The 12098-nt window shown below is 42.5% G+C and overlaps 1 protein-coding gene across 2 annotated transcripts in view; it reads left to right on the top strand.

Annotated features, from left to right (window-relative positions):
* Nucleotides 1-12098, top strand: part of vipr1b (vasoactive intestinal peptide receptor 1b) — a 74774-nt gene that overhangs the window by 18771 nt on the left and 43905 nt on the right. The window contains exons 1-2 of one of the 2 annotated variants that reach the window (XM_047568892.1): nucleotides 1428-1786; nucleotides 10486-10576. In XM_047568892.1, the coding sequence (XP_047424848.1) occupies nucleotides 1733-1786; nucleotides 10486-10576 (145 nt within the window). In that variant the 5' untranslated portion in view covers nucleotides 1428-1732. Of the gene's footprint in view, nucleotides 1-1427; nucleotides 1787-10485; nucleotides 10577-12098 lie in introns of those variants that run through there. The other variant, XM_047568893.1, reaches the window with a different exon arrangement.

The raw sequence follows: 12098 nt of genomic DNA on the forward strand, positions 1-12098 counted from the left end.
TAACAAGAGACACATTACAAATAGTAGAAAGTAACATCGTCGTTGGCAGGGATAACTCATTTCAAGCACAGTGTTCTGTGTAAACAAACGTTGGCAACAAAACCGATGTCATCATTTTATAATACACCTCTCAAACAAATTAAAACAGATATGTCTCAAGAGTTTAAAAGCTTCAAGCTGGTCCGCTGTCTTGTTGGGCGTTGGACTCTAAGCTTTTCTGGGACAAAGCGACTTGTGGCAATAACTACTTTATCACCCATTAGGGTGGGGCCCCATCAGGGAGACTCCGAACTTGGGGGTTTCAAGTTGTGTCGTTGATTACCGACAGAATGTGAGCACTAGCAAGAAGGGGGCCCCATCAGGGGGGATTCTCGATGTGTTGTCTTTGCAGCATCTATGTAGTTCCATCATTGTCATTGATATGGACCAGTATCAGGACCTGTTTCCATCTCGGAGCCCCGAGCAGTTGTCTAGTTTGCCTGCCCCTGTGTGACTGCCCTGACTGAAAGCTAACAAACGCAGAGCCCACACAAGATGCACAGTAAGAATCTAAATAAAAATCTAAGCAAAAAATGTTGAATGTAAATAGAGCATTTCTCCACTGGCTCTTTAAAGGCATGTCATGTTTAGTTGTGCAGTATTTTCAGGCTCCATTTCTCCGAAGATCCCCCAGTTTTGAGTGTTATAAATAAAAATGATTGTTTTCCTTTTGTTCCCACTATAACTGTATTCCTGTTAGTGTGTAGGGAAGAGATTTTTTGTTTTGTTTTTGGACTGTATACCCTAAATTATTTCCTGCAAAAATGTTCTCAAAGGGTTTGATCCATTTATTTATAAATATAATAATAAAAAAATGGGGGGGGGGGGGGGTAGAGTCTAAATCTTGGTTACGGGGGGGGTAGAGTCTAAATCTTGGTTACGGCCCTGGAAAGGTTGAAATATAAGCATTAATCAGAATCTGAAATCAGAAAAACTTTATTTATCCCCGAGGGGCAATTGGGAGGGCGAAGGGTGGCACATAAAATTAAAGAGCGAGGGAAGAAATACACAAAGGTGGAGTATATTGAGTGCAACGACAGCCCTGCTACTAGTAACAGCATGAGTGGTTTCTGTGGAGGTAATAAGGCAGAAGTACCTGTAAAGAGTCGAGATGAATAGTAGTAAATCTAATAAATGTAAAATAAAAAATGTGTAAAGTGTAAATCTTAAATTATTGTAACCCCTTAAGAGTTCACCCACCTGCAGGTATATCCCCTCTGTCAGGTAACTTTCACAGATAACTCTCCAGATTGTGTTTACTTTGTGGTCACTAACTTCGGAAAACGGTTACACTAATTAGTGGGCGTCTAACGTGACACCGCCGCCCCCTCTCCACGCCCCCGCAGTCTCGATAACAAACAGCCCCGTGGGGGCCGGAGCAGCCGCGGAGTTGTGAATGGGAGAGAGGGGCGGGTACAGTCAAACAGATGCGGCTCTGGTGTCGGAGGAGCGCACACGTCCAGAGAGAAAGAAGGAAAGAAAGAGAAAGAGAGAAAGAAACAGAGGCGCGATCCGATGGAGCTGCAGCAGCGCTTTACCTCCCACATCTGAACACACGCAAAGCGCGGACCGATCCACGGAGGAGGTTTTTTTTTCTTTCTTTTTCTTTTTTTTGCAAAGACCGAGGAGTCGTGAATAAAGAAAACTTAAAAATATAATAATAATAATAATATTAAATAAAAAAACAAAAACGATGGATTCTTCACAGCTGCTCTGTCTGATGCTGTTGTACGGATTTCTACCAAAAGTAAGTCTCTTTTATTTTAAATAATAATAATAATAATAATAAATCAAGCTGTGAACTTGAATCACCAATTTATGAAAAAGTTTTTACCTTTAATAGACATTAAATCAATTAGATGAGGTCCATCTTCACAGTGTATTTCTTGTTGAATATAATGTGTCTGTTCTTACTTAAAACACAATTTTACTTTCTTCTTCTCTTTTTTTATTTATTTATTTATTTATTTTTGTAACGCAGTAGACCCCCATATCTCCCCAAGACATCTGACTTTTTAAAAACATAATTTACTCCCTGCAGATGAGTCACTACTTGCAAAGGTGAAGTTCTTTCACTGGCTGGCAACAAGACCAGACTGAGTAATGGATGAAAAAATAAAAAATCAGTTTTAAGTTTCGCAGCCGTTCAGAGTTCTCAAAAAGCAGCTTTTTTTTTTGAATATATAACCAGAGTTTTGCTTTTGTCCGGAGTCACCTTGATTAATTGTTTTACGTGAGGAACACCTGCATGTATGTCCTGTGTCCTGACAATCAATCTAATGATTAGATACACCGTGTTTACAAGTGTTGGCGTCCCCTTCGGGGGCCTTGCCATCAATTTAACTTGCAGTACCTGAACTCCCCCTACATTTATGTAATTGGATGGAAAGCCTTTGAGCATTGCCACGTGGTGATAAGTCACCTTTTAATGGCGCTGCGCGTTGCTGCGGGGAGTTTTAGTTGGGTGACGTGTGCGCCGCGGGTGATAGATGCACACGCTGGCCACTGCATAGTTTTTTAATTACACACAAGGCTGGAAGTGTATCCCGAAGTTAAATAAACAACCACCCTGCGGCTCAAACCAAAGTAGCGCACCTGGTGGAAGATTATAAATCCTGGTGGGCTGCTTGTCTTTTCATTTCATCAGGCCCTGGCGGCATGATGAAAAGCCCAAGGACCATTTTTTCCTTTCCTATTAGGGGGGACGCCAGCTCCGGTTCTCTTTCTCTTATGACTTTGCACGATTTCTGACAGGGATTTTGCTTATCTGCGTCACGTGTCGGTGTAATTTCAATCGTCGAGACCGAAAATGCTTTGTAACAGCTCCAGAATATCAAAAGGTTGTAAGAAGCTTAAGATTTTTGACGACGATAGCAGCCGTGACTTTGTGCTGACATTAGTCATCTGACGCCCAGCGTGGCTTCCTCCGCCGCCTGCCAGGGAGGCTCTTCCCAGGAAGAATAGACTGTGAACATTTAAGTGACTGTGTGAAAATGTCTTCCTCCTCACCTCTGACAGCTCGGAGACGTCTGGCCCACCCTCACTCTTTAGATCAACGCGACGCGTCATTTGTTGACAGTGGCTCTTATGCGGTTTTGCTGGTGTATCTTTTCCACAAGTCACAGGTGGTCGCCTTGCAATAACACACACTGACATGTTTCATTAATACACTCGGCGAAGGAAATGCGGCGCTGAGAGGTGCACAGAAAACCCCTCAAGTGGTTAAAAAGTGCATGTTAGTAAGTGGATGTCACTGCTATTGATTTAACACAATGCAGAAAGCGAGGAGGAGGAGGAGGAGGAGGAGGAGGAGAGTAGAGAGGGTGGGCGGTAAAGACTTCTCCTTTTCCGTCTGGTTCTAAACACGAAACCGGACGATAGAAACCACAAGGAACTTGTTGAGAAAATAGCCGGAGATGCACACTTAAAGAGATGCAGAGAGCTGCATGCTAGCGGTGCACGGTAGCCTCATCGTGCTTCCTCCCGTGGATGATTTATATGAACTACATGTGTGTGTGAAGTAAAGTGAATTTAAAGCATAGATGCAGAAATTTAAAGTGTCTTCGCCTCAAGCTTAGAGGAGCAGCGAGCAAATTGATATCACTAAAGCACATCTGTTCACTTTAATAAACTAAAGCTTCTAATATTATTCTCTGTGGGTAAAAAAAGGGGTTATAGTGTCTAGTAGTGTGTAAATCATATACCTGAATGCATAAGTCTTAAGGACCAAGGACCCTCTACCTACTATATGTGTTCTATATTAAACTTGACCTTGTGCTATTTATAAATATTTATAAATATGTATTATTATTATTATAATTTTGCCCTCAGTTCTAAGCTCTTACCCCTTTACTGAAATATGTTGGATTCATGATAGTATGTATTTGAAGAAATGTAAAATTGTAGGTGAAAATGAAAAAAAAAAAGATATAAAAAATGTCTCATCAACCAAAGACTTTGTGACCCCTCCTGCAGTACCTCTGCAGACCCCTGGGGGGGGGATACTGTTACTAGTACTACCGGGGAGTTGCAAAATCTTTGGTTGATTAGACATTTTTTTTTATTTTCCTACAATTTCCCTCCACAAATTGAGGTACATTTATGTTTATGGCAGCTGCATAAAAAAACGAACCTGTGTTTTATCTGAATAGCTGAACACTGAATGTAAAATGTTAATAATAGTGTATATTTATAAATAGCACTAGTTTTATATAGAACACATATAGTAGTTAGGGGGTCCCTACTTAATCTCTCCATCAGTTTGGGGTCATTGGCCTGAAAAACGTTGAAGACTCCTGATTTAATGCATTAGCATTCGCGCTGGACATCCACGTTTCTTCCATATATCTGCCTTTTCCTCCTTTGTTCAAGCTGCCTACACAAAGCTACTACTAATCCGTCATTAGTGGAGGTAGAGGAGATGAAAGGAGAGACAATTGATCTGAAAGCTGAGGACATGAATGAAACGCCAAACAGCACGGTAATGAGAGGGCAAGCTTTGATTTCTGTACCAGTCTTGCACTTTATTCTGTCGACCAAAGAAAACGTCACTAATTTATTCTCATGTCTCCCCATGTCTCATGTTTCATGCACACTTCCCTCCCACCGTGCGATGCTACAGGCGTGCAGACACCTCGACTTACATCTGAAGTGGTAGTTCTCAGAAAAAAGTCAACATTTGATTTGAAAAAATAATGATAATTGCTAAATGAACATTTTCTTTACAACTACAGTGATCAGTTATGTGAACAGAAAGTCACAGCATCGCATCTTTGGATATTACTGTGCATTTGCATGAATGTACACTAGATTTATTTATATATTTACGTGGAGAAATGGTTCTACACGCTAATATAGAAGGAATCCAAGTGGGAAATTAGCTTCATGCTTCCAAAACAGCTTCTATGAGGCAGGTTGTGCAACCATATTTCATATAATGTTTGACTTCCCTCTGTACGGTTGGTGCATTTAAGTTAATCTTATTTCTTTTAATTTGTGCAAATGGGTGCAAATATTTAATAGAAACTAATGTGCCAGCCAATGCAATTATGTGTTTAATAAAACATCAACAGCAACTGGAGATTACTCACATGGAAATAAAGTCACAACGTAATGAACACGATTAAACAAACAAGACATAATCAGTGAACTTGAGTCAGCTATTTTGTTTTTTCATAGCACCAAACACAAATAAGCACATTTCCCAAATCACAAAGTATTTGTTATATATACGTGTGTGTGCGTGTGTGTGTGTATATAAGGTCAAAGTTCACACTCTGTCCACAGGTTAATTAACCTCAAGTGTCGCAGCAAATGAATGCATACGGTGCTGCTCTCCAGTGATGTGCAGGAACGGTATAAACACATTACTCTGCATTGTCTGGCCACACACACACACACACACACACACACAGAGCCAAGCTTCTCCTTTCATTTTCCCGTGAACTCTTTCCCGTTTTTTTATTTGATTGTTATCTGGTGCTCAAACAAGCCGAGGCCGGCAGCCGTTTTAGATGATCACTGAGAAGTCGGAGCGGCGGCGCAGCGGCCCTCGTGACGAGCTCCGCGCTAACAAACTATTGGAGCTGACAGGTATTTATGTGATGTTTTGCTCGCGGAGGCACTGCGTACGTGTGCTTTCCCTAGGCTCCGCAGAGGTCCACTTATCATCTGCATAGCTCAGGATTGACATTTTGATTAATTTCTCAATGCAGCTCGGCCTGTCCAAACTCTACATGTTATGAGTCCGTTTTCAGGTTCTCATGTGGCGGCCGCTGAATTTCTTGTCTTCTGCTCTTTGAGCTTGAGCATAAATCACTGTCCACTTGTTTCTTCTGGCTTCATGCTTTAGGGAATTCGGCTTCTCCTGTAAAGCCCATACTGTGAACTCTGGTGATTGTTTCATCATCGGTCTCCCTCTTTGTGTATTCTGGCTCTGTTCACAATGAGCATGCTTGTGCGAACTAATAAACTACCTCCATGCAACGGAGAGCGCTTGATCCCAGCAGCCTACCGTATGAGGCCATGCACGGATCCCACCGTCATTTCTGTTTTCCCCCCCTGACGAGGGACTTTGTGTCAGTTTTCCTACTGTTTATGCAGCATTAATGGTTTTTGGGGGAAACCTTACGCAGAAACTGGGTTGCGTTTCCCAAAAGTCAGAAGACAATAAGAAAACATGCCCTACTTTCATATTTCATAATCAAACTGAAAATCTGGGTTGTTTAAATGCTGCAGTGGAGACTTGTTACATTTGCATAAAAAAACCTTGTTGTGGTAGCGAAGCATACGTAAACTAGGCCTCCGTGTCCTAATAAACAGCAAGCCAGCATGCACCATGAAACTCAAAGTACATTTTTATATTATTTACACGTTTCCAGCTGTGATCGTGTGAAAATGTCTTCAGTGAAAAGCTTTATCTGTCGTCTGGGGCAGCTCGGCTAGCATGCTAATACTACAACAGACAGAAACAGAGAAGCATCTGCGTTTATTTAAAGCCGCGTTTCCATCCTCTTAATTGCAAAAGTTCCGTTTAGGAAGTTCCTTGTCACGTTTTTGGACTCTACACAAGTTAATGGGGAAAACGATTTGTCACCTGAAGCTGCCAAATGCTAAAGGAAGTCGACGCAACTTCCCCTGCCTGCATTATTTATTTATTTATTTATTTTGTCTGGTCCGGAATCGCTCCTCTTGGCCAGGCTTTATGTGTCGACAGGCAGAAGAGCTGCACGGCTTCGTAGTCGTACGCGTCAGAGGTGAATTTGTTTACAGTGTGTTGGAGAAGGAAGCCGGTTGGAGTGCACCATCGCGTCTGTTGTGAAGAATACTGACAGCGAAATAACTTAATAATAGAACAATTAACAACAGAGATCATTTTATGTCGCTTTAATGAAAACGTAAAGGTGTAGGTAGGGGTTAGTAAGACGTCATGTTGAGGCACGTCCAGTTAAATCTGCCTCAGTGTATTGGATATAAAAGCTGCTTGGTTGGTCACGATGCTGATAATTCATGATCTGTCAACCTTCATCGTGTCTTTCTTGCTTTATTTGCCATCGTCCTTGTCCTTAATCATAAAGAGCTTGTTTATTTTTCTACAGACAGAACAGCTAGCCTTGGGCCAGTTGTCCATTTATGATCATCACATTGTTCTGACAGATCAAATATGTAAAATATTTGACACATTGATCTACACTCATTAACAATTGTTAAGTTTATTGTGTGTATTTGTGTTGTTTGTTTTTTTTTTTGGCAGTTCTGAGTAATGACACGAATGATGTACTGAAGTCGTAGCTGGGTGTGATTGATGGTTTCCAGTAGGGATAGTGAATCTGCTCAATAAGAGCAACCTCCCTTCACTGCCAATTACCTTGATTGGCCTCAGATCAGATTCAAGGTGAGGTGAGAGAAACCTCCCTCCAGCACATAAAGCACCGTCTGCAATGAGCTGATGTGGAATCAGTTGCGCACAAAAAGAAAACTTGCAGAATATTGTATAGATAGCGCCTTAGCCTCGGAGGGGTTTCTGGACTCCGATCCCCCTTTGAGTGCTCCGTTGCCGAATCAATTCCATGCTAATCAAAAATAAGGTTACCAAAGGGTATGACCCACAGGAGATTTCCGCCTGTTGCTCTGCGCAGATGGAGTTGGCAGATTAATCTCCTGCCTCTCTGCCAGCGCTGCTGCTATTACTTCAGGATATGTTGGATTCTCCGCAGTAATCACCTGCGAGGTAAAGACTGCCCCTCGCAAAGTGGTGTGGATTATGATAGTGTTATGATAGAGGGCGACCTCATCCACAGGGGAGGGTGATGGAGGGCGGGTGAGGGAATGAGTTAAGATCAGGAAAAGTCAGTGTGGAGAGGTGGAAGTAAATGACATAGGGGTATTACATGGTTTATGTGGCATCTAGTGCATTTGTCAAGTTTCCGCAAGTTGCAAAGGTTACCCCTCGATTCTTGATGCAATGCCACAAAATGATCAGATTCAAGGCCAGGGCAGAGAAGCCTCCCCTCAGCGCATGAGCAGAGTGCGTTGTTAAACTGAGCCCGTGAACTGCTCTGCACAGAGAAGCGACAATAGAAAGCTAAATACAGCGGCTGAAAAATTCTCACACCGGCGACACATAATGGTCACAACTGACGCCCAAGGACACCAGGAGAGGAGAAAACATCAGGGCTCCAGAAGCTGTGAGACTCATAAACAATGTGCCAAGGACCTGACATGGCCCCCAACATCTACTGCTCTGCATCTGCCACGTTTTTATTGTACATTTTATTGTATTTTATCGCACTATTTTTAAGATTTCATCTCGTCTTCTACAACCGCGTATAGGGTTGTGGGGGGTTGCTGGAATCTATCCCAGTTGTCATCGGGCGAGAAGCGGGGTACACCCTGGACATGTCGGCAGTCTATCGCAGGGCTAACACAGAGACAAACACCTTGTCAATTTAGAGTCACCAATTAGCTTTGGAGGGTGGGAGGAAACCCACGCAGAAACAGGGAGAACATGCAAACTCCACCCAGAAAGATCCTGGACGCTGGACTCGAACCTGGACGTTCTAACTAGAATCCGCTGCCATAGTTTTTAGATTTTCTTTTAGATTTTTATAATCTGTATGTACGTTTGCTCCTGGCCCCAAGAAACAAATTTGTATGTGCAGCACATAAATGACGATAAAGAACCTTGAACGTTGCAGATAAGAATTATCACCACTCCCTGTTTATTCAGGCTTCTGGAAAATAAATAAATAAAACATCTAAACTGAGTCTAAACAGGAACTTCTTATATACACCGATCAGCCACAACATTAAAACCACTGACAGGGTAAGTGAACATCTTGTGACAATGTGTTGAGTTTGGAAACTTTTGGACTTAGCATTCATGTGGATTTTACTTAAATATGTACCACCCACCTAGACCAGACCAGACACCTCGACCCTATAACAACAACAACAACTCCAGTCCATCTTTAGAAAACTAGAATGATCCACAGAGGTCCTTCTCCTTAACCCAGTGCTTCTCAAACTTTTTGGTGATTCCGGTGGATTCAGGATTACTCAAAACCCTGAATCTCTGCAGCAGATCGCAGCAATTCAAGTCAATGTGTTTACTACGATAGAATCGTTTAGGTGGGAAGTCCATCGTTGGCAAACATACTGGATCCAGGGTTATTGTCAAGAAAGAAGGCGCATTGAATTGGCCGAGCCCCACCCGTCATGAGAAGCACTTTGAGAAGCACTGCCTTAACCCATAGGACCCCAAAGACCTCCACTAACAACATCTTGTTATCAGACACTGCAGGACGCCCTCAGGAGACCCGTGTCCATTCTCTCAAGAGCCAACTGTTTTGGGGGGAAAGGTGGTTTTAAAGTTGTGGCTGATCGGTGTATGTTGTCTCAAAAGGCAGCGACACACAGTTGTGTTTTTTCGTGGTCTATAAGCAGCTCATAAAAGGCACCAGAAATCTCATCATGTCTGAGATTCAATGTTGGATTTGACCGTCTGCGCCAACTGCTCCTTTCAAATGTGTCTCCTAAATGTTCCTTCACGCCTCGGTTTCACATCAGACACCCGGTGTTTACTTACGGTTTAAATGATGACCCTCACTACTACATAATACACGCTCGTGTGCTCGCTGCTGAGCGGCCCTCTTTTTCATTAGCCACATTTTGAGGTGTTTGTTTTGCCCCCGGGGTGAGCAGTGTTCCACCGTTTACCGTTTAATGTCTCATCTATCTGGAGATTAACCTCAGACTAACCAGGACATTTCTGGGCGACTGATGGCGATCATTTCACATTTGACAGCTCTGAGGTGGCCGCGGCTCATGAAAGAGCCCATAAAGACATCAGTGAGGACCAATTAGATAACACGAGTTGTAGAACGGTAAATACATCATCTGCTTTGTTCCGCAGCACTCCTCTCGCCGTGACCTTTACAGCTCTGAGCGTCCTAGGTGTTAAGGCTCGCTAGCAAGGAGTTTATGAATATTCTCCACCTCACGCTGACTTCCCTCTCTCTTCATCTCCGCTGACCTTCTCAAGCTCCTCGCCGCTCGTCTACACACTTTCTCTGACCCGTCGGTTCTGCACCGGTGGCTGTCAGCACGCATTGTTGCAGCCTTTGTTGACACAGATGAACAATCGCAGCAGATTGCTCAGTGGCTCCCTTCTCCACTTGCTAATCCATTTGCATGATAGCATCTATTTTTCGCCCGGCAAAGAAAGAGCCCTGTTTGGATTTCAGGCATATTTCTCAGCCAGGGGCTCGTTCTAAAAGCAAAACAAAGCATGAAAGGCTGAAGCCCGAACAATGTGATGAAGAAAATGGAATATAAAGTATTTTCTGTCACGCCACTCGCCGAAGATGAAGTGCTTCAGCCGCTAATTGCAAACTAATGAGATGTTTTTTTTTTTTCTTTTCTTTTTTTTTTCTGCCTCCTCCTCAGGTGTTGTCGGTGCAGATGTGCGACGTGGTGAACGAGATCGAGCTGGAGAAAGAGCGCTGTGAGAACACCACCTCTGGGAACGTCACTTCAGGTCATTCTCCAGAACATATTTCCATATCCGTGGCTGTTTATGGGGCTGTTGAGGAAATGGGAGGAAGCAAGAGTAAATAAATAGCGAGGTGCGACTTTATAGATAAGGCACTATTATGGCAAGCACAAATTGAGTCCTCTTTTTTTTTAAGAGATGCAATTTAATTATTCCGACTCTACCGACGTCGCCTTTGCCGTAACTTCAGCTGCACCTTGAAAGAGTAGATAGATGTTCTTTTCCAAACCTGAAAAGCCTATTTGCCTTCATCCCTGGACTGTGAAAGCCAATAAAGGTCCATTAAAAGCCCAAGTGCCAATCCACTCTCCTTCTCAGCATCATAACTCGATCAGATCTGAATACACCGACATGGTATGCATATTTAGAGATGCACTGTGACTTACACGTCCAGATGTTGAGTGGTAGGAGCAGCAAGAAACAAGAAACAACAAGAAACAATACAATCATTTAAAAATACTTGGTTAGAATTTAAAGCTGTGCAGCTAAACCATAGACTGTATATAAATATGGACACTTCCTTGCAGTGGTTTAACTAATACTATGCTCTGGTCTTCCTCCCTAAGTTACAAGAAAATGTTGGATCTTACACTGTACTTATTTTTAAAAAATTGTCTTTACAGCTCTTACGTAGCAGTTGGCATGGCAACCCATGATGTCACATCCTGTTTCTATTTAGTCAAATAACTAACTAGAATTAAACTTATCCGAAAAATTGACACTTGAACATGAATCAACATTATATTAACTACCTAAAATGACTGAAACTAGTATTGAAAAAAAACAAAGACGTATAGGTTAGTGTTTTAGTTCAGCCCAAGTCCCATCCACTATCATGGAGGAGGTGGAGCTTATGACCTATACTGCAGCCGGTCACCAGGGGGAGCTCTACTTGCTTTGGCTTCACTTTTATACAGTCTATAGTCCAAACGAGCAGGGTCATTCAATCCAACAAGTTTTTTTTTTGTTAATCATGGCTATGAAGAGGTTAAACTACACAGGATAAAATTCACCATGAATTAAGTTGTTGTTGGACTCAAATTTATAACTTAAAACGCAGCATAAAACGCACTGCATGCACAGAGAACGACCTCTACTCTGAATAAATGTGCCTCTCTAAATATACTCAGTAAAAAGGGTAAAAATACATCCATGCCCTGTGCACATGTGAACCCAGTAACACTCAAATTAGTATTTATGTACTTTGGCCCAAATCTGGTTCTCTGTCCTTCCTATGACTTTGTAAACACGGCGACACTTGCATTAAACTTTGTCAGCGCTATCTCCTCATTTCAATAAGGAAAAAAAAATCACTACGCATTCGGTGCATACTGCTCGCTGAATTAAGTGAATATACATGAAGGGCTCGCGTGGAAACGGCTTTCCTTATCTCTGCAATGACCCTCATTTCTCTGCTTCCCTATCTGCTTCCTCAACAGGAAGGCAGTGGAAGACGCACACAGAATAAATGAATTAGCGCCATTTGTGAAAAAAGCATATGTTCAGC

Source organism: Mugil cephalus, chromosome 18 (genome assembly GCF_022458985.1).
Source record: "Mugil cephalus isolate CIBA_MC_2020 chromosome 18, CIBA_Mcephalus_1.1, whole genome shotgun sequence".
In the NCBI taxonomy this organism is placed as follows: Eukaryota; Metazoa; Chordata; class Actinopteri; order Mugiliformes; family Mugilidae; genus Mugil; species Mugil cephalus.